We start from the raw sequence: 22,215 nt of genomic DNA on the forward strand, positions 1-22,215 counted from the left end.
AAATTTCACACAAAAATGCCATAGGAATTGCACACAGAAATGCCAATCGATCTATTTATACTCAATATATTTACTCGTATTTACACAAGGAGCGGTTGAGGAATGTTTGTCAGTACTCGTACTCGTACTCGTATCGAAAGTGTCTAAGCAACAATTTGGCATTATCCACCATAGCCTTAGCCTGCTTCCGATACGCTCCGATGGCGTGGAGAAAAATCCAATTTTCACAGCTATTTGTTTGCCCGACCCCGACTACCCCGACTATTTTATTCAATGTAGCCCCTTTTAGGTCACTCATTCATAGACACTCGTTGCAGTGATTATCCAACTATTTGATCCCGTCCGAAAAATATTTTCCAAAAGGTCTCCTCCGCGCCGTCGGTGATCTCCTCACGCGGGCTGAATTTTGTTTTGATGAGTCGGTGTGAATCGAAGGATCATTAGCCCCATTCTTTTCATCCAACTTATCGTTAATTTCCTTCCTGTTTTGCTACTCAAAAAACAATTCGCTTCAGCAGCGATCAAATAAAAAAAAAAAAATTAAAAAAAAATATAAAAAAACAGGTCAGCAACATATCTAATTTGACATGTACTACATGAAACATGGACTAATAGGCACCGTAATCTTGTTTGCGATAGCAGAGCACTTTGGCGGTCAAAGAGGTTACTTTTCAGCCCACCAGTCCACCGAGACACCACCCCACCAGACCCATTGAACGCCTTGGGCCGCATTACAAATATTTTTGAGTACATTTATGTGTAGATCAAAGTGCATTCTATTAAATTAAACTATTCATGGGTGCCTACTATGCCGTTTTTCTCTGTGTGTATCCTCTGTTTTTAAATTTGTAATTTTCAGGGAACCAGCGTGGCCTTGGAAAACTCGTAACCTTGTGCTCGTACTTTACACCAGAGTATCAGTTCACTCTGCAACAACAGGCAATCAGAATTGTTGAATAAAGCACGCACACATACTGTAAAGCCAGGCCGAGGCTGCTGGCCGAAATACCCTTCAGAATGTCGAATGCCAACCCCAATGTCAACAACAACGAGCAGCCCCCAGCCGCCAAGAGGCAGCGATTGTCAGATGTTGCAAGTAAAGATGAAAGTACTTTGAATGAGATTTCGACTACTATGGACAGCAGTGAGGGTGAGGTCGGCGGGTCCACGGGTGGTGGCGTATCCGATCTTCGTGAGCGACTGCATAACATACTGGTGTGCGTTGTGTGCCGCGAGGTTCCACAACCACTCGACTTCTTTCAGTGCAGCCATGGGCATATCATGTGTGAAGACTGCAAGACCGCCGTTCTGGCTGTTGCCATCTTCAATAAAACGCGTGCCTGCTGCCCCAGTTGTCGATCGCTCATTAGAAACTACGATCAGGAGCAGAATCTAGTGGTGCGCCAGACCCTCTGGGAGCTACCCATCAGCTGCTCCAGCTGCAATGACCAGTTCTCAGATAGGAAAGATCTCTCCAGACACTTGGAGTTCTTTTGTGAGGGGCGTGTGGTTTGCTGCAAGTACCACTACCTGGGCTGTTCTTGGAAGGGCCCCTACAAGGACAGCGTCTCACATGATTCCGACTGTAGGGTTCCCCAGAAGCAGGGAAAGGAGATCCTAGATATTCTGCTGCATGTCGAGGACAGGGAGCTTGAGGCCCAAAAGCCCGTGTTCATCCATCGGGTGCTGAGTGCTAGCCGGGTGGAATTTTTGACCTTGAGAATGAAGTGGATACACCGCTCAGAGGGTTTACACCCACGGACCCTCGAGTCTGAGGTAAGGTTTTGGAGAACCAGAACTCGTCTGCAGCATACCTCTGATGATCTCTTATCCCGATCCCCATAGACGATTCGTGCCTTTGAGGAGGATTGGGTGCTGCGTCTACGTCCGAAAAGAGCTGGGGAAAAAATCACCGTCAGCGGCCAGCTATTGCTTTCGACTACCCCACGAGTGTCCCTCATGGTCGACCATTTGATCCAGATGCCGCAGAGTGTCTGCAGCGCCAAGCAGCTGCACGACATCCGCCCGCGTATCTACCGCCATATTTTCGATTCAACCGGCAAGTGCGCAAACCGCCAGGAGCTTCCCTTGGCGGGACCTCAGGCCCTGTACCGGCTATTTGCCATGACCCGGATCCAGCTCCGTTTGTGGATGTTTTTGCATTATTGAGCTGACGCTAAAAACCTTTAAATTGTAGTTTAAACCTTTATTGGGCACAACATCTTTTGATTTGATTTTTAAATTCGTTGCTTTAGAGCTGCATTTTTAGGGTTTGGGCGCCTTCTGGATCTGCTCGTTCACAGCTAGACCTTCTTCAGCAGCAGCCTTGGCCTTATCATGGAAGTCGTGCAGAAGCAATCGAGTAAATTAGGCATACGTTTTTGTCTGGTCTGTTAATGTCGGCTAGTGTCGGCTAGACTTACCTTAACGCTATCCTCGTTGAAAAAGTCCATGACCTTTGCCAGCAGGTCGTTGAGCTGAGCCTCAACTGGCTTGGTGGGCTCCTCACGAGGCACGCGAGCACACATGCACACCTGAAAGCAGAGTTACAGTAAAACCACAATCAGTCACTTCCTTTTCGACCACTGAAATTTTAGAATAGTTTTTCTAAATAAAGATACCGAAACAACTTGGGTGACTGCAATTTTGTATTTTAAAACGACGAAAAAAAAGGAGTGCGTGCGTTCGATTTCTTGCATTTTTCTCGACTCTTTTCATATATTAAAACAATTTCTTCTGTGCCTACCTTACCAACGGTGGCAAAGCGGGGCGAATTCGCCAAGAGCGAGAGAGCGAGCTTTTATTGCGCTCCCGGTTTGCCCTAGCCTAACTTACACTAGACTTCATGAAATACTATCCTAATAACAATTATTATTAGCCAAATGGCGCTACACCGGCCCCGTTGAAGGCCTGGAAGGCTTCAAACCAGAGGCAGAAGCGCCATCTTGTGGATTGGCCTCCTGAACGTGGCTCCGCTGCTCGACCTTAGGTCGACCACTCTGACCCTTCCGTCCTGCCCGGCGGTTGTTCCGACCACCCTTCCGAGGAGCCACTGTTGAGGGGGCAGGTTGTCCTCGGCAACGATTACGTATTTAATTAACAATTATCTGTTAATAATGGTACTTAGTTACTAAAGGCGGAAAAAGATAAGTTAAAAGTTAGCTAAATTTAAATGATTATAAATATTGCATGCAATTAGTTTAAGAGACAGTTCAGGGGATAGGGTTTGACAGAGGGAGTTATAATTATGGCATAAAACCCTAAAAGGTTCATGATCAGCATAATTAGATCTACATATGGGTAGACGGATAGGCCTAAAAGTACGGGTAGGTCTAGATGGAACGGCCAAGTCAATCTGACCCAAGAGAGTTTGGGAGTCAACAGTCCCAAGAAGGAGATTGTGCACGAACATTACGCCATTGCATATTCTGCGATGGTGCAACGACGGCAGGTCAATAAGATTTAGCCTAGACCGGTAGGGTGGCAAGATTCTACCTGAGTCCCAGTTAAAGTTCCGAAGGGCAAAAATTAAAAATTGCTTTTGCACGGATTCAATAACAGCCTGCTGTTCTTTATACTGCGGGCTCCACACACAAGAACAATACTCCAATATAGGACGTACTAACGAGATGTACAGTTGTTTTGTAACGTACGGGTCGTCAAACTCCTTGGACCAACGCTTGATGAACGCTAAAACACCCTTAGCTTTATTTACAGTTGCAGCTATATGGGTGTTAAAACACATCTTATGATCAAAAAGGACTCCGAGGTCATTTGAACTCGAAATTCGTTCAAGGACATGATTTCCTAGAACATATGGGACAAAATGAGGAGCGCGACGGTAAAATGTCATAAGTTTGCATTTGGAAAGGTTCAGAAAAAGAAGATTAGTTGAACACCACAATAGTAGTTCACTTAGATCAAGTTGAAGGCGTGTGTGCAAATACCAATCAGAGTAAGAAAGACAGATTTTGACATCATCAGCATACATTAGTGTAGTAGAGTATGTTATGACTTGAGGAAGGTCATTCACAAATAAAATGAACAGAAGCGGGCCCAGATGACTTCCCTGTGGCACACCTGAAGTAACATTTACAGTATTTGACAACACGTTAGAAAACAAAACACGTTGAGTGCGGTTAGAGAGATAGGACAAAATCCAATCTAGAAGATTCGTTGGGAACCCTAATAAAGAGAGCTTGTGAATAAGCAGAGCATGGTTCACAGAATCGAATGCCTTGCTGAAGTCAGTAAAAACTACATCCGTCTGCAAACCAATTTGAAAACCACGGTGGATTAGGTTAGAAAACCACCAAACCAGATCGACTGCACGATTTCCTCTACGTCACAATCTCTCGAAACTATGTCTGCTGGGTTCTGTTTTGTCGGCACATGCCGCCACGTAGCTTCACTTGACCACTCTTGAATCTCCGCTACTCGGTTCGCAACGAATGTTGACAACGACGAAGGGTGGGATCTGATCCAATGAAGAGTAAGTTATGAATCTGACCAGAATATAATTTTATCAATTGGAACCTTGAGCAGTGATTTGATTCGGTGACAAAGGTCTGCTAGAAGGTGAGCGGCACATAACTCAAGCCTTGGGAGCGTTTTCGTCTTGAGTGGCGCTACTTTCGACTTTGCAGTCAACAAGGAGACCTTGAAACCTTCTGCAGTCTTTCTACGGATATAGACGCAGGCTCCATAAGCTCTCATGGATGCGTCGGCAAAGGCATGTACTTGAATCGGTGACATGGGGTCAGTATGCACAAATCGAGGTATGGTAATCTTCTCAAACTGACCCAAGGATTCTTTTAATAAGTTCCATGCTGTTTCCAAGTTCATTGGAATTGACTCATCCCAATCTAGCTTGTTAAACCAAAGCTCCTGCAGTAGGATCTTTCCCTTAATTACTAAAGGACTTAACAAGCCAAGGGGGTCAAACATCTTTGATGTCACCGATAATATGTTCCGTTTTGTCGCTCGGAGACCCATAACTGACGTCTCAATTTGGAACTTAAAGACGTCTTCGTGTGGCAGCCACGATATTCCTAACGCCTTAGTTGACTCTGAGTCCGAGATCGTTATCGGTTTAAATGTGCTCTCGGATGCGGTGACCTCAGGTGAGTTCGAAAACCATTTAGTCAATTCAAACCTCTTTCAACCTCTTCAAACACCGAATTGCCAAAAATGGGGCTGGTCCAGTCCCATATGTTACGGTGTTGAGCTGGTATATTCTCAAGGACTCAGACGGGTCTCTTCTCCACACTATGAGCTGGAATTGTCTATCCGCATCAGCGACCCAGACTTGGCGATACATCTTCTTAACATCGGCTGTCAAGGCGTACCTGTGTAGTCTGAATCGGAGCAATGTCGAATACAGCTCATCCTGTATCGTAGGACCCACCATCAATATGTCGTTCAAGGCCACCTGAGAGGACGTTTTACAAGACGCATCGAAAACGACGCGGAGCTTGGTCGACGTGCTTTGAGGCCTCAACACACACTGATGTGGAATGAAATAATGTGGAGTTTTGGGGATTGTATTGTCTGTGGTAGACATGTGACCCAAGGAGAGGTACTCTTCCATGAACTCCAAGTACATTTTCTGCAACTCGGGGTCACGAGACAATCTTTTTTCAAGCGATAAAAACCGCCGTTTAGCCACTTCAAAGGAGTTGCCTAAGATACTGGGATCTGATTTGAACGGCAGTCTTACTTCAAACCGACCTGAAGGCACGACCTGAGTAGTCCTTCTATAATGCTTTTCACATAACTTGTGTTCAGGAGATAAAGACTTTTTAGAAGACGGCAATTCTTCCAGTGACCAAAACTTTTGTAATGTATTGTCGATGTGGATCACTGACTCTTCTCGATAACTCAAACAATTCCTAGCTTCTTGGGTGGCAGTCACCTTTGGAGTGTATCTGCCCGACACAATCCAGCCGAGAAGCGTTTTCTGCAGAGTTGGATAGTCAGGACCTTGTCGAATCTGATCAACAGATAAAAGTTCGTAAAATGTTTCTGCACCTATCAGCATATCTATCTTCTGTGGCTTGAAGAAATATGGGTCTGCAAGTGGTAAGTTCTTCGGGATTTTCCAGTCACTCACGTTAAGTGTTTGATCAGGGTGATACCCCGAAATGGACTTTAGAATCCAAAAATCAACCGAAAACTCACTACCAGTAATTCGCGACTTCACCACCGTGTGTATCTTTTTCTTGACTTGTGAATTGGATTCACCAATACCAAGCAAGTTGATACACGACTCCTCCCTACAGATCTGTAAGCGCTGTGCTAAGTCCTCAGTTATAAAATTGGTTTGAGACCCCGAGTCAAGCAGAGCTCGGGCCAAAACATGTTCACCATTATTTGTTCGGACGCTTACGATCGACGTAGCCAGCATAACTCTATCCATAGCTGATTCCATAGGTTGATTCTGATTGGGAGGAGGAGAAGAATTCTCTGGGGGTGATGGTAATGCTAGACTTTTATTCGCCACTGTGTATCTATGCAATAAGGTATGGTGTGAGCAGCCACACACTCGACACTTCTTAGCTTTGCATCGTACTACAGAGTGGCCTGGCTGCAGACAATTGATGCAGACAAAGGATGCAGTTTTTGCGAATTCGAACCTTTGCATTACTGCCAGCCGACCAAATGGACTGCAATCTGTCAACAAATGGCCTTTCGCATTGCAGTAGCTGCATTGTTGGTTTTTGGTATTCGCGGTGGAACACGCGAATGAGCTCCGATTATGCGGCTTGCTTGGCACAGCTTTCTGCTCCTGCTTTGGTTTGTCCGAATTTTCGGCCGAAAGATGTTGATGTCTGCGGTTAAGCAACTTTTCACAGTCCGTCCAAAGGTGCAGTTTGTCATAATCGAGCTGTTCTTCCCATTTCTCTTTGGTCACCGGATCGACTCTGCTCAAGACGAGATGAATAATCATCGCATTCGAGATCTTTTTATCATCGCCTATCGACAACAACGAACCGTATATGGATGAGGCGGTATCGATAAGGTTTCTTAAGGACGATGCTGATTGCTGGGTCATTTTGGGAAGACTAAATAGGGCATCAATGTGATTTTTAAAGATCAGACAATCATTATCGTAGACCCGTTTTAAGCTAGCCATTGCTTTCTCGTAGTTGGTCTCGGTTACTTGGAAAGCCCTAACTGTTCCCAACGCTTCACCGGAGAGACACGAAAGCAAATGGTTGAACTTTTCGATAATTGGAATGCTTTGGTCATTGTGAACTAGAGTCTCAAATAAACCTATGGTTTTTAAAGTCCGAAAAGTTGCCGCTGAACTGCGGTAGAGCTAACTTCGAAAGGCGAGCCACCATTAGCTGGTACTGCCGGTATTGTCTCATCAGCTGTCTTTAATGCGCAAATGAGAGACATTAATTGTGCCTTTGTGACAATTGAGAGTTCTTCCAACTCGACTCCAAATTCATCGTCAATGTCTATATCTTCAATCTTCTCTTGAAGTTCGCGTGCCGTGTCAATGCTACGCATCAGCGTTTCGAGTCTGCACTCGAGCTCCGTCAATACCAGCGGAATATCCCCCGCTTCTAAACGGTCCGCTAATAAACGAATGCCTTTGACACGGCAACTGCGCTTTTTCTTCAGCTCTTTAAGGGCAATATTGTTGACTTTTGAGGTCATATTGATTCTCAATAAAAGCAACTGAAGGCGAAAGATCGTTTCTAATAATCGTATTTAATGCCGAGGCACTCAATGAAATAATGGGTAATTGTACCCAAACGAGGTGAAAAACCAATATACCCGAAAAATTTAGGGTAGAGCGTCGCTTGGCTGGCGCGTACACGAAAACCACACAAGAATAGCAACGAACAGCACTGGTGACAAGCGAAAACGAAAAATTTCACCGCTGCAGTTCTGAAGAATGGATGTTGTGTATACGTATGCACAGACAACGACGCTAAATTGATTTGCGAGGCACGACTTTGTCTTAATTGATAGTTGGATCCTACTGACACCAAACGAATATACCCGACGAAAACAGGGTAGCGCGTCACTTGGTGTTTGGTTTGGATCAAGCGCGCCAAACAAAAGAACAACGATAAGCAACGGTGAAGAGCGAAAGCGAGACGAAAAAATTCACCGCTGCAGCTGCGTATTGGTATGCGTGCTTGGCCAACGACCCAACTATACATATATTTGACACAACGAAAACGAGAAAGGGGAAAGGGGTGACAGCGATTGCAGTTAAAATGAGTTATATGTGTAGTTATGGCGTCCAAGAGGGTTAGATGTACATATGTATATATGTACATATGTATTAATATATACGCTGAACTCTAACTACAGCATGCAATCTAGCTCTACTATGTCATACGTATGTGCCAAGAATTGAAAGCGAGGTGCAATTGTTTCAGCACAAGACAATAATTGCGAGTTTTTTAATCTTTTCGTCTTCACTCGAGCTTTCAATTTTTTGCACAAATACTGTACTCTCCTCTTCTAATACTGGATGCTCCACTTGGATCTTCTTGGGTAGATGGTATATGTGTATCTCCTTTTGTATATATGTAGCTGAAGACAGGGTATTGCACGACCGACGCGGTGATTTTTAGTTTTGTTTGTTTAATTATTTGCACACACGTCGCGGTCAATTTGGCAATTTAGCTGCAGCACATATGCATGTACATGTATGTATGTATGTATAATAGATTTTGGCTATTTATCTTTTCTCCACTGTGTCACTGTCACTTTTGCCTTCCACTTGAATTAATACGTTTAAATTGCAAGTCCACCCGGGGGCGCCATGAAATTTTAGAATAGTTTTTCTAAATAAAGATACCGAAACAACTTGGGTGACTGCAATTTTGTATTTTAATACGACGAAAAAAAAGGAGTGCGTGGGTTCGATTGCATGTATTTTTCTCGACTCTTTTCATATATTAAAACAATTTCTTCTGTGCCTACCTTACCTACGGTGGCAAAGCAGGGCGAATTCGCCAAGAGCGAGAGAGCGAGCTTTTATTGCGCTCCCGCTTTGCCCTAGCCTAACTTACACTAGACTTCATGAAATACTATCCTAATAACAATTATTATTAGCCAAATGGCGCTACAACCCCTTCTATCTCCACTTACGGCGAACAGGGCGAACAGGAAGAAGATCAAAGCAATCTTGGCTATTTTTGGTTTTTAGTTTGTTTTACTGGTGCTGCTCTTTACTGAAGAACGTTGACTTGAGTACTCATAGCGACAGCTCGTTTTGCGTCGGAGCCGAGATGAAACCGAGAGCCGGTCTTATCACCGGCGCCACTATCAAGGTCAAGTGTTTAGAAGCGTACGTCCCGGTCCGCTCAGATAAGAGAGTGGAGTGATGTAGAGTGCTCAAAGTAGAGTTATAGACTATGTAGTATACTATGTGGGCATGGAGGACATTTTACTACCCATTTAGAGCTCTGGCAAATGGTCGAGATAAGAATTTATATAAAAAAAAATCGCGTACGAGTAGGGAAAGGATACTAGGAAACGGGATACAGGGGGTCAAAGGGACAGATCAGCATGGATACGTAAACGAAGAAAATCACCGGTCAGATCTTTGTCGGCTGCGGTATCGCTCATTTGGCGATATTGTCTTACATTTATTGGGTATTACTATACAGAATATACTGGGGAAGGAATATCATAAGGGCGAGGTAGGGTATAATGATCTTAAATCTATAAAACTGATTAGTACTAGGTATATAGTAGGTAGTAGTAGTAGTAGGTTAGTAGGTTAGTAGTAGGTTAGTTAGTAGGTTAGTAGTAGGTATATAGTCACGGTATAAAACCGTGATCATGGTTGAAGACCAACGAATAGTTACCGCACATTCATTCTTTTCAGATGGGGGTTAAACCGGTGGTACGGGCACGTGGCCAATAGAGGTGACCAGCGTTGTAATACGTAGATACTAGTGGTGCTAATCCTACGCGAAAAGAACAGAAATTTTTCAACGGGTCTCTGTAGCTGGGTGGATTACCTCAACAGAACTACACCACTGATCGAAAAATTTTACTGAACTGTGGGCGTTCGTTTTCTAAATGGTCGAACGGCTGCCCCAGTATTGACGATATATAACTGGCGCGTCCACTCAAATTAAATCATCACTTTGAGCCGCACTTGGCACTTGCACTAGGCTTTGACTTTGGCTTGACCTTGGTTTAGAGAACTGGGTCAGCTCTACAAGACTTTTTTTTCCACGGCCGGTCACTCTGACGGTCACGAGGAGAGAAAGAAAGAGGCTGGGACTACTAAAAACAGCAACCCACGTTTTCCCACACTTTCTATGGACTTCTTCTGTTATACAGGATCCAGACACAGCAATATTTAATAAAATATAGTGCACGGCAGAAAAATTGCATATCAAAGCGTTTGCCGCTTGGTCGCAAAACAGCTGTTGATAAGCTTTATCAAAGCTCACAAGATATTCAACTCGAATTTTTTACGGCCTAGTTTTAGGCTGTAATTTTATATTACGAATATTACACCCCCCGCTGAAATCACAGTTTGTGGTCTTGCTAACCAAATCGTGATCCACACTTGGAGTGCTGGATACGATTATTGTTCAATATCATTTGTGTGATATTTACCAATAAAGCGACCCTGGAAATCTTCCAGCTCGTAGTAGCTGTTCTCGAGTCTTTTCTTAATGCGGGCTTTCCAAAACGTAGGTGCCAGTTTCGCTTTAATGCCTTTCACAAAACTACTCTGGTCAAAATTTCGTCTATACACTTCTTGACCCACTTGAAAGTTTACTTCTCGGCTTCGAAGATTATAGATATTTTCATTGCGAACATGCTGCTGTTTCATTGCTTCTGCAGCGGTCTTGCGAATTACCTCGAAGGAATCGTCGCGATCGAAGACTACAGCTCGGTCCTCCAACATACTGAGATTTCGTAGGAGTTGATAAGTGGAATCATGTTTTGGCCAAAAGCAACACAATATGGGCTACTTTTGACGGCTGCATGCACACTGGATTGATCGGGCTTAATGTACGCTTTGATAGCAGCGAGTACCGAGCGATTTACCCGCTGGATGCAACAGATTTTCGTCCTTTGTGTGGGCGGTAGGGGGTAGGGCGAAATTCTGAGATATACGTTTTAAAGTGAGATCTAACAGGAGTGCGGATACCAAATTTGGTTACTCTAGCCTTAATAGTCTCTGAGATTTGTGGATGCCCCAGATTTTAGTCCTTTGCGGGGGCGGAAGGGGGTGTGGCGAAATTTGGACACGAAACGGTCAAGGTCCGATATCACAGGAGTGTGGATACCAAATTTGGTTGCTCTGGCTCTTATAGGTTCTGAGATCCTTGAACTCATATTTTGCAATTGGCAAAACCGACCATGAATCCTGTGTGTTAGAGAGAGACAGAGCGAGAAAGAATGAAATTGTTTTCTTGTTTCTGGCTATAATAATTATACGATCTGGTTGAGATTTTATATTCTAGAACATATAAACATCCTCTACGATTCTGAGTTTTTGGTTTTATCGTATCTTTAAAAATGTGGGTGCCACAGATTTTCGTCCTTTGTGGGGGCGGAAGTGGGCGGGGCGAAGTTCTGAACTATTTTTGTAGCAGTGACATATCACAGAAGTCTGGATCCAAAACATCGTTGCTCTAGCTCTTATAGTCTTTGAGCACTAGGCGCTGAAGGGGACGGCCGGACGGAAGGCCGGAGGGACGGACGGACGGATGGACGGACGGACGGACGGATGGACAGACAGACAGACATACAGGGCTCAATCGACTCGGCTATTGATGCTGATCAAGAATATATATACTTTATGGGGTCGGAAACGATTCCTTCTGGACGTTACACACATCCACTTTTACCACAAATCTAATATACCCCAATACTCATTTTGAGTATCGGGTATAATAACATGTAGCCTTCGTGGCCTTCCCCCCTCCCCTTTAACCTAAAACTGAAAAGTCAATGCTTAAAACTAGAAAAAGAAGAAAAGTCAAAAATCTTAATTCTAATAAAGTAAGTTCGGGTCCCTCCAATGGAAAAATGCCGGCAAGTTGATGGGCGGAAAAATGTGGGTGGAGCGTACGCTCCCTCACACCCCCTCCATACTTCGGGGGTGCCGAAGAGTGACGGTGACAGCCCGGCTGCGGGTAATTTTTACGCGAAAGCAGGTGCCGTCATGGACCTCCAGTCGCCGGACTCCCAGTCGGTAGGCGCGATCGCGTAAGAATACGGTTATGTTGGATATGAGGTCCCGGGGCAACCGCCGACCTGGCGCGTTGGTCCGCCATTCGGGGGAGCCTCTGCCCATTCCGGGTCGTCCTGCACCGCGGCTACCGTAGGGTGGAGTCGGAGGATTTGCAGCAGGTCGGCCATCCACCGTCGGACACTTTACGCAAAATCGCCGCATCAATTTTAGTAGTTGTGGGCAACTTCATAAATTATTCCAAAAACGAGTTTACGATATGCCTCGGCCGCTGTACCTTTCCTTGAGACGTTCCCATGCAGTGTTGTAAGCAGTGTCCGTGATCGACAAATGTCGTACCAAGTTGGCAGCCTCATCGATAAGTAGTGTTTTCAAATGATGAAACTTCTGTGTGTTCGTCAAATGCTGCCTGCTATGAATTGTACTTTCATAGATATCCTGAAATGCTGGCCACTCTGTGTAGCTGCCAGCGAACCGTTTGATTTGAATTTTTGGCAATTCGCTCTGTATTGGTGTGACCGCACCAACAGCCGAATTCGAATTCACCGAGCCTCTAAACTCGACGCTCTCGCTCTCTCCAGCAGCACGCATAGACTTGTTCGTCGTGTTCTGGTTTGCAGCTAACTGTTCAAATAGCTGTTGTTGTTGTTGTAGCAGACTGAGTACTGCGTTGTTGTTTATATGAAGCTCTCTTCTGCCATCCCCGTTGATCGTTGCAGTTGTAGTTGGTTGTACTAACCCCTTTTTCTCCAAAATATTGGCATATGCCAATAGATACTTTTCCTCGTAGAGTGCATTGTCTTCCTCTGGATCCCCATACCCATCCACGTGTTCGAGAAGGGCTATGGAATCTCCAAGTTGTGAGAACTCTTTCCAAGCCGATTGGAGTAGTTCCATCCGTGAGGTGACCTCCGCCGTTGTATTTGTATTTGTATGATAATGGCCTTGAGTCTGCCACGGGCTTTTACCAATGCCTTTAATTGGTCCATTGTAAACAATTTTCAATGAACACCAAAGCACACAAAACTGTTCAAGAATCCGGCTTGAAGGACCAAAGAATGTTCGCGAATAATATGCTCGACGGATTTGATTTTAGGGGACTGTATTTATTTTGTTCTTGTCCAGTTCGATGTCTATTTGGTACTGAAAAATGCCGACGCAGCGGCGATAAGAATACATATGTGTGTATACAAATTTTCGTCTCTTCCATTCTCTTCTTGTTCTCTTTTGACGATGGTTCTTCGCTTAGCGATGGACTTGTTATGCGTTCCTCAACAACTACAATGAAGCGCTTCCAGTTCATCTCCAGGAGGAATGGAAAATGTACAGGGAGGAGTTAAAATTATTAAACTCCATACAGGTACCACGTCATATATTCCAAGAACAAATTCCGATATCATCAGAGATACATACCTTTGTTGTCGCATCGGAGAAAGCATTTGGAGCTGCAGTATATATCCGAGCAATACATAAGGATAAGTGGGCAACGATTCAATTGCTATGTGCCAAATCACATTTAGCGCCCATCAATGCATTACCATTACCCCGTTTGGAACTAAAAGCGGCGGTGTTTGGTGCTCAATTGACAGCAAAACTAAAGGAACAGTTATCAATGGAAGATGCATCAACATTCTTTTGGTCTGACTCAAGGATCGTATTGTCATGAATTAACTGCTCGTCATCCAACCGAGACAAATTCGTATCTACAAGAATAGCAACGATTGAAGAATTGACGATACAAAGGCAGTGGAGGCATGTCTCATCCGAAAATAATGCAGCAGATGTACTCTCCAGAGGAATGACGAAGCGACGAAGTTCGCAAAACATAGCATGTGGTTTTATGGACCACTATTTTTACACGGCCCAACATCTACATGGCCACCACCATTTGTGGCTACAAAAGAGGAATTGATGAGTCCAAATCCCCAAAAGATTGGTCAGTCATCAATTATGACTATCACTCAGGAGGATGACTTAATCTAAAAAATAAAGCAGAACAACTCATACAACAAGCTATTGAGAATAGTAGCTTACATGATGCGTTTTCGAGGAAGGAAAACGCACACAAGCAAGACTGTCCAATTCAATGAGATGAAAGAAGCTCAGAAAATTGTCATACGTTACATACAACAGAATGACTTCAAAGAAGACTTACGTCACTTAACAACACATAAGGAAACACAAAAGGGAAGTTCAATAAACTCTCTAACACCATTCATGGATCAGGAGGGAATCTGACGAGTAGGTGGTCGACTGCAAGCGGCTGGACGGTTTTCTAAGGGTTTAACTACAAAGAGAGTGAGAGCGCTCTAACTGCGACTGCCCACTCGGAGAACGGCGTCGTTTCATGCTAGGGCGGCGTAACCTCGTCTCCGATCACAAAGAAGAGTCTTCGTTTGCGTGTCGACGAAATCACAACGACAATTAGCAGTTGCAGCCGGCCGCGCTTAAATCCGTAGTACCCATTACATTGTACTCTATACGCGATTACGATTAAAGTTTAAGTTGATTGAAGTCCAAATGAATAAATCTCGAATTGTCTATAACGTGTAGTACATTATTAAACGCAAAGATTCCCCAGAGCATTTCTGCTCAACAATGAAATCTCGTATCGAGGATTTCACAACATTTTTGGTGGCCCATGGGGGGAACCGCGTTTAATTCGTACTATCCGCATATGATTCTACCTCGTTCCGCGTTCAGTTAAATGTACAAATAAAATCATATTTTACCGGCTGCAACTGTAAACGGCAAACACAACGCAAACCAACGGTTTATCCAACAGCCGCTATCTCTCGCACGAAGCAGGGACAAAGAAGACCAGACGATAGCTCTGCGCCTGGACAGTAGCCTCACTGCAGCACACAAAAAGCAACTCAAGCCGACGGTTAGACAGCAGCCTCTCTCTCGTGCAAAGCAGAGACCAAGAGACCAACGAGCGTTCTGTTGCTGCACATCATCTCTAGACACAAGGCCTCAACTCAACGCTCACAGTAGCACAGTTTCTGCTCTCCGCTCGGACAACACCAACAACAACGATTCGCAAGTTCTCTTAAGCTACGCTTTAAGCAAAGAGAAGCACTCCCGAGTACCAGAGTAAGTGTTTCGTTGTGGGTATTTTGTACAAGGTCAAAGAGAGTGCAACTAAGGGTGAGAAAGGTACATACACATATAACAGCAACATGTCAACAGCCGAGTCCCACGACCTCGAAGCCGATCCTTAGGTGGAGATCGACAATCTCAGTGTTATTCAGACAAATCTCATTGCGAGGGTTAATCAAACGGTGCGTAATTTCAGAAAGGATGGCGCAGATCGGAAAACAAAAGCTTATTTTCAAACGCGCTTACAAACTTTGCAACGGTTCTTAGGTGAATTTGAGCAAAATCATCAACGTTTATTAATACTTATTGGTAGACTGGCTATGACAATTAGTAAACGGAAGACAGTACCAAGTTATGTTTTTCTTTAAAGATTATTTATGTATTTCTTGATTACTTTTTGCTGCAACACCGGTCCACACACTTGAGATCACAAAAGAAGAGAGAGCGTCGACACTTCAAGTGTGACCAGACTAACTCATAATAATAATACCTAACATATCGATAATATTATTTAATGTTATTATTTTAATGTGGGAATAGGCGTATTCCAACACGCCCCCCTCAATAATAACATTAATTATCAAAATCATAAAAATAAAAAATATAAAAAAGTTTTCATCATTAAATCAAAAAGGTAACATTCAATTGTTATTCTAATGTGGTTGGTGTGCATTCTGGGAAGTGTTATGTGATCTAGCATTTGCTCTAAGGATACGGGAAAAACCCAGAAAAACCCGATCAGATCACTTTAAAATTAGATTAACATAAAATTAAATTACTTTAACAATTCATTGGCTCTTTTGGTTCAAATCAAAAAAAAAAATTAAATATGAATTAATGTAATAAATTCGTTAATAAAGCTTCATGTTCATGTTTTCATTAAATTGGAATCATTCTTCTTGTAGTAGTCCTAATTTGTTCCGCAGTTCCGCAAATCTTCCAGCAGGTAGTGGCTTCATGAAGATGTCAGCAAGTTGGTTGTCTGTATTAATATACTCAAGAGAAATCTCATTAGTTTCTATCTGTTCTCTTGAAAAATGATATTTTATATCAATATGCTTTGCTCTTTTATGACATGAGGGATTATTTGCAATGCTAATACAGCCTTGGTTGTCTTCATAAATTTTAATGGGTCTGTCGAGTTTAAGATTAATACTATTTAGAAGAGACTTTAGCCATAAAGCTTCTCTTACAGCTTCAAATAGGGCCATATATTCAGCTTCAGTTGATGAAGCTGCCACTGAATTCTGTCTTTTTGTATTACAACAAATTAAATTGGAATCGAACATTTTAAACAAATAACCCGTTGTACTTTTTCTATCAATCTCATTACTACCCCAATCGGAGTCTACATAGCCAACTAATGTATTTTCAAATGATGTATTCTTTTTAAATATAAGCTTCATATCAATAGTTCCCTTTAAATATCTAATAACCCTTTTTAAACATTGCCATAACTCAGCATTGTTCTTGCTACTATATCTACTCAAGATATTTACAGCGGTAGCTAAATCTGGTCGTGTACACAGCATTATGTACATTAAACAGCCAATAAGGTTTCGACATGTAGCATTGCAGTCTTCACCTGAGTTAAGTAACTCATAATTTAGTTTATTTAGTAATGGAGTACTGACTGAATTGCAACTATCCATGTTAAATTTATTTAAAATTCTTTTTACATATGAAGCTTGACTCAAATATATATATATATATATATACCCATCTACTGTCTACAATATTTTTGTTTTCTGGCTTCTTTATAATTGTCCAGGTGTTATTAATTTCATGGGCATTTAACTCTGTATTTATTGCCTCCTCCCAATCAGATTTATCATTCCTAAAATTTATTTCATCAAAAGAATTTGGAACTTCATCAAACACTATATGGGCATTTAATATAAATTTGTTAAAGCTTTTATCATGTTCTTTATAAGACACCTTCGGCTTAGACTTTAACCTCTCACTTTTTCTACTAATTATATTAGTATCCTTATTTTCTTCACGACAATTATCTGGCTGATCAGCTTTTTCACAATCCTTACTCTCATTCGGGATATATAATTCCTTACTATCATTCAGGAAATCAGTTTTTCTTTTCCTACTTTCATTCGGAAAATTCAGCTTTTCGCATTCCTTACTTTCATTCAGGATTTCACATTCCGTACTTTCATTCGGGAAATTAAACTGATCACATTCCTTACTCTCATTCAGGATTCCACATTCCGTACTATCATTCGGGAAATTAAGCTGATCAGATTCCTTACTCTCATTCAGGAATTCTTGTTGACTTCTTTCCTTACTCTCTTTCGGGAAATCTGTTTCAAATTTTACTTCTCTAGAATAAAGCATATTAGTCTCGTCTACGACAACATCTCTTGCAACAATAACTTTTCCTTTAATGACATCCCACAATTTGAGTCCATTTTGTTCATACCCTATCAAGATAGCTTTGAATGATTTTTCATCAAATTTACCTTTTTTAATTTTGTTGTGCACATACACGGTTGAACCGAACACTCTTAAAAATTTTAAATTGGGCTTTCTATTGTGCCACAGCTCATATGGGGTCATTTTACAATCACCAAGTGCTTTGCTTGGAATTCTGTTGATTAGATATGTTGCAGTTAGCACAGCTTCACCCCAAAAACTTTTGTCTAATTTTGCACCATTTACCATAGCACGAGCTTTCTCTGTAATGGTTCTTATCATTCGCTCCGAAACACCATTCAACTGAGGTGTATGTGGCACTGTCAAATGATAACTTATTCCTTTATTAACGCAGAACTCACGCATTTCATTCGACAAGTATTCTCTACCGTTGTCAATGTACAAATTGACAATCTTGAAATTAAAATGAGCCTCGCTCTTTGCTACAAAATCTTTAAATACATTGAATACATCTGATTTATATTTTAACAAATAGGTTACACAATAATGTGTAAATTGATCTACGAAGATCACAAAATAATTTTTATCGTCTAGTGTAACTGGTTTAATGGGGCCACATACATCTGAATGTATTACAAACAAGGGTCGTTTTATATAACTTTTATCTTTAGATTGCTTAAATGGCAACCTAGCCTGTTTCCCATTTAAACATGACTCACAAACTTCATCTGATATTTTTAAATTAACAAGAAGATTACTGTCATTAAATAAATTATTATCATCTACACAGCATCTACACTGTATGCTTGGAATTTGACTACAGGTATATCCAACATACCTGTATGTTTAACAACAATTACTCCATTTTTTGATATGGAGACACCACCACAGTCAAACTTAATTGACATCCCTGCCTGTTGCAGACGCTTGACAGACATGAGGTTTCCTGCTGCCTCCTTGCAGTAGAGCACATCCTCCAGTGTGATATTGTGTCCATTGTGCAGCCGCACAATTCCACGCTTAGTGGCATATAAAAACTCGCCTTCTTTTGCCACAGCGATTTTAATTGGCTGCTCCAATTCGATGCAATCGGCGTACAGCGAGTCATCATTGATCAAATGATCCGTTGCACCAGAATCGAGTATAAAACCGAGTTCATTATTTATTTGATCACTCTTTTTCATTTTCCGCATCATAAATGCGAACCCGTGGCCCGATGCTGCAAGCTGAGCTTGATTATTATGTTTATAATTTTCTTTGTTTTGATTTAACCTTATAAACTGGTAACAGTCATTTTTCATGTGCCCTTCTTTGCCACAGTGATGGCATTTAATATTACTTCTAGCTTTTCCCTTAAATAATATCTTTTGCCGTGTGTTTCTAGATCCAAACGTTTTACGATTATTAAAATTGTTATTATTTCTTACAACTGCCTTCATGACTTTACTACTTGTATCAGTACTTTCATTTCTTAATTTGGTCTCGTAGTCGAACAATTTATTTTTTTACAAACGCTAATGATAGAGTTTCATCTGACAAAGTTTCGATTGCCGTGATGACACCATTATAGGTTGAAGGTAGAGTCTGCAGCAAATGTGCCACTTTGTCCATCTCATCCATTTTAGCGCCCGCCCCTAACAACTCACTCACTGTTTCATCAAAAATAACAAAATGACTCGAAAGTGTCATTTCACTTGAGAGTTTGAGTGTTATTAAACGTTTACGTGCAGCTAATTGCGACGCAAGGCTTCTACGCTCATATATGGCGTCTAAATTCTTCAGAATATCACGTGCCGAAATGTCGCCTGCCGCGAAGTTTAGAAATGCGTCTCCTAAATATTGAATTAAAATGCTCTTTGCACATCGCTCTGCCTTTTTCCAATTATCATCTACTTCGTTAGGCATTATGTTATCGACTACTTGGAGCACCTCTAATTCAGCAAACAAAGCTCTGATTCTAAATTTCCATATAGAATATTTCTCGCCACAAAAAGGCTTAATATGTTGCTTATTTCTTTCCATTTTCTATGTATGTATATATTATACACACACACACTACAAAAAAAAAACTACACAAGAACGCACGCGGAACTAATTTCACAACTATTTGTTATTAATTTAATTTATTTAAATTGGCGTGGACTGGGCCCATAACCTATTGGTAGACTGGCTATGACAATTAGTAAACGGAAGACAGTACCAAGTTATGTTTTTCTTTAAAGATTATTTATGTATTTCTTGATTACTTTTTGCTGCAACACCGGTCCACACACTTGAGATCACAAAAGAAGAGAGAGCATCGCCACTTCAAGTGTGACCAGACTAACTCATAATAATAATACCTAACATATCGATAATATTATTTAATGTTATTATTTGAATGTGGGAATAGGCGTATTCCAACAATACTTCGATGTCCAAGTACGCATAGTTATGTGTCCAGCGAAGTGGCCTTTCGCTTTGATGAAGACTATACAACGGCATTCAGCATCATATCAGAGGCCTACGAAAATGTATGTCCAAGAGCACCACCGGTACAGCAGAATCCAGAGCCAGGAAATCCATCTGTATCATCAGTGCAATTGCCCAAGCTACCTGTACCGACATTTACAGGCAAGTTTGTGGATTGGCCGGCATTTCACGATGCATTTGTTTAAATCATCCATAACAACCAGAAACTGTCCGACGTCCAAAGGTTTCATTTCCTGAAGCAAGCTCTTCCCTCGGATCGCGACGAGGACATTCAGCAGATGGCGCTTGCGAGAACTAACTATGCAACAGCTTGGAGTCTCGTCCTCAAGCGATACGACAACAAACGGCTGCAGCTTATGTACCATATGAACGGTTTGTATGACTTGCCACAGTTGACAAAGGAGCAGTCTGCTGATATAAAACATATGCTTAATGTTGCGACGGTTTGTCTCAATGCTTTCAAGAATCTAGATGTTCAGCATTGGATGGCTCATCATCTCACTTCCAGACTGTCAAGCACGACACTGCAAGCTTGGGAGCTCCATCTCGGTAGCTCTGCCGAACTTGCCACATTTTCTCAGCTACAATCATTTCTCAACGACCGTCTCGTCAGCATCGATGTGTTCGAAAATCGAGGCCACTACACGACGCGGACACCTGTGCCGCAGCCTGTCAATCAAAGGCACCCGAAGAAGTCAGTTGGCAACGTAACATACAAGGGCAACAGTTTCCACGCCAAGACTGCGGTTGCCGAACACACTCGCTGCCCTCACTGTAGCGACAGTCACAATCTTCGGCATTGCCCGGACCTTTTGTCCAAGGACTGCTTTGCAAGGAAAGCCATCGTCGATCATGCAAAGGCATGCCTCAACGGTCTGAGCCGTTCCCATGCACTTTCAAAATGTACCAGTAAAAGGAACTGCACGCAGTGTGGTCAAAGACACCATACACTGCTGCACTTCCCAACTCCTGCTCACGTGGCAACACAGCCTCACGCAGCCTCCCATAGCGCTCGTTCCGGTAACTCCTGGCAGTATACAACGAGCGACTCATCTGGCAGGCCTACACCTGCGCAACTCTACGCTAGGACCCCACTTCCTACTCAGAGCACTGCACAGACTCTCCCAGTTGCTCCCAACAATAGTTCCGGTGGTCATCCACAGTCTGCAGCGACCGACTCGTCTGTGAGAACACACTCTGCGCAACTAGGCTCCGCCAGTAAACTGGCAAAATGGATCCGGGACCAACTTCGCACTGCAGGACCACCTATGTCAACCTTCTATTGGTCAGATGCTACTATCGTTTTGTTTTGGATAAATGGAGATCCCCACCGATGGCAAACCTTTGTGTCAAATCGCGTTGGACAGATTTTAGAGCATAGTACATCAACTCAGTGGAGACATGTACCTACTGCGGTAAACCCAGCGGACTGCGCAACTCGTGGCTTAACACCACAAGAGTTAGCAGTACATCCATTATGGTGGTCTGGACCATCATGGCTACAGCAGCCGGAAAGCCAATGGCCGGCAAGCGGAGTTCCCAGTCAGGACATCGACAGGACTATAATCGAGGAGAAACCATCAGTTTTGTTCCAAAATGCTGTGCAAGTCTCGGAGGCTCCAGAAGCCTTCATCCAAAACTCGTCCTCATACCACAGGTTAATATCAGTCATGGCATATGTTCTACGGTTTATACATAACATTCAAGCCAAAGGGGACAAACTGTCTGGACCACTGAGTGTGCAGGAGCTCGACAACGATTTAATTCATCTCGTTCGCAGCATTCAATAGGAGGTCTACGCGACAGAAATATTGAGGTTGAAGGGAAACAAGGCACTATCGGGCACACACAAGCTGTGTCAATTATCCCCATTTCTAGATGACCAACAAATTCTACGAGTCAGAGGTCGACTGCGAAATGCAAGGCACCTTCCAATAAGCCATCGACAACCAATGATCATTCCCAATCATCATCATTTTACCGATCTCGTCGTGCGTAATGCCCACCGTCTCGCACTCCACGGCGGCACCGAATTAACGCTGGCCACTATTCGACAC

The 22,215-nt window shown here is 42.7% G+C and overlaps 1 protein-coding gene across 1 annotated transcript; it reads left to right on the forward strand.

The window, feature by feature from the left end:
- The first annotated feature begins 912 nt into the window (after positions 1-912).
- On the forward strand, positions 913-2,169 carry LOC113566893 (cysteine and histidine-rich protein 1 homolog). The gene is made up of 2 exons (XM_026994053.1): positions 913-1,776; positions 1,846-2,169. Exons 1-2 carry the CDS (start codon positions 1,018-1,020, stop codon positions 2,167-2,169), a joined length of 1,083 nt encoding a protein of 360 aa, XP_026849854.1. The 5' UTR covers positions 913-1,017.
- Positions 2,170-22,215: the final 20,046 nt, after the last annotated feature.

Source organism: Drosophila persimilis, unplaced genomic scaffold (assembly GCF_003286085.1).
Source record: "Drosophila persimilis strain 14011-0111.01,24,50 unplaced genomic scaffold, DperRS2 tig00001206-arrow-arrow-pilon, whole genome shotgun sequence".
Taxonomy (NCBI): domain Eukaryota; kingdom Metazoa; phylum Arthropoda; class Insecta; order Diptera; family Drosophilidae; genus Drosophila; species Drosophila persimilis.

Bases quoted from the DNA above. Each gene is read 5' to 3' on its own strand.
- LOC113566893 (XM_026994053.1), top strand. From the start codon at position 1,018: ATGTCGAATGCCAACCCCAATGTCAACAACAACGAGCAGCCCCCAGCC. The intron at 1,777-1,845 runs GTAAGGTTTTGG...CGATCCCCATAG, and splicing joins CACGGACCCTCGAGTCTGAG to ACGATTCGTGCCTTTGAGGA.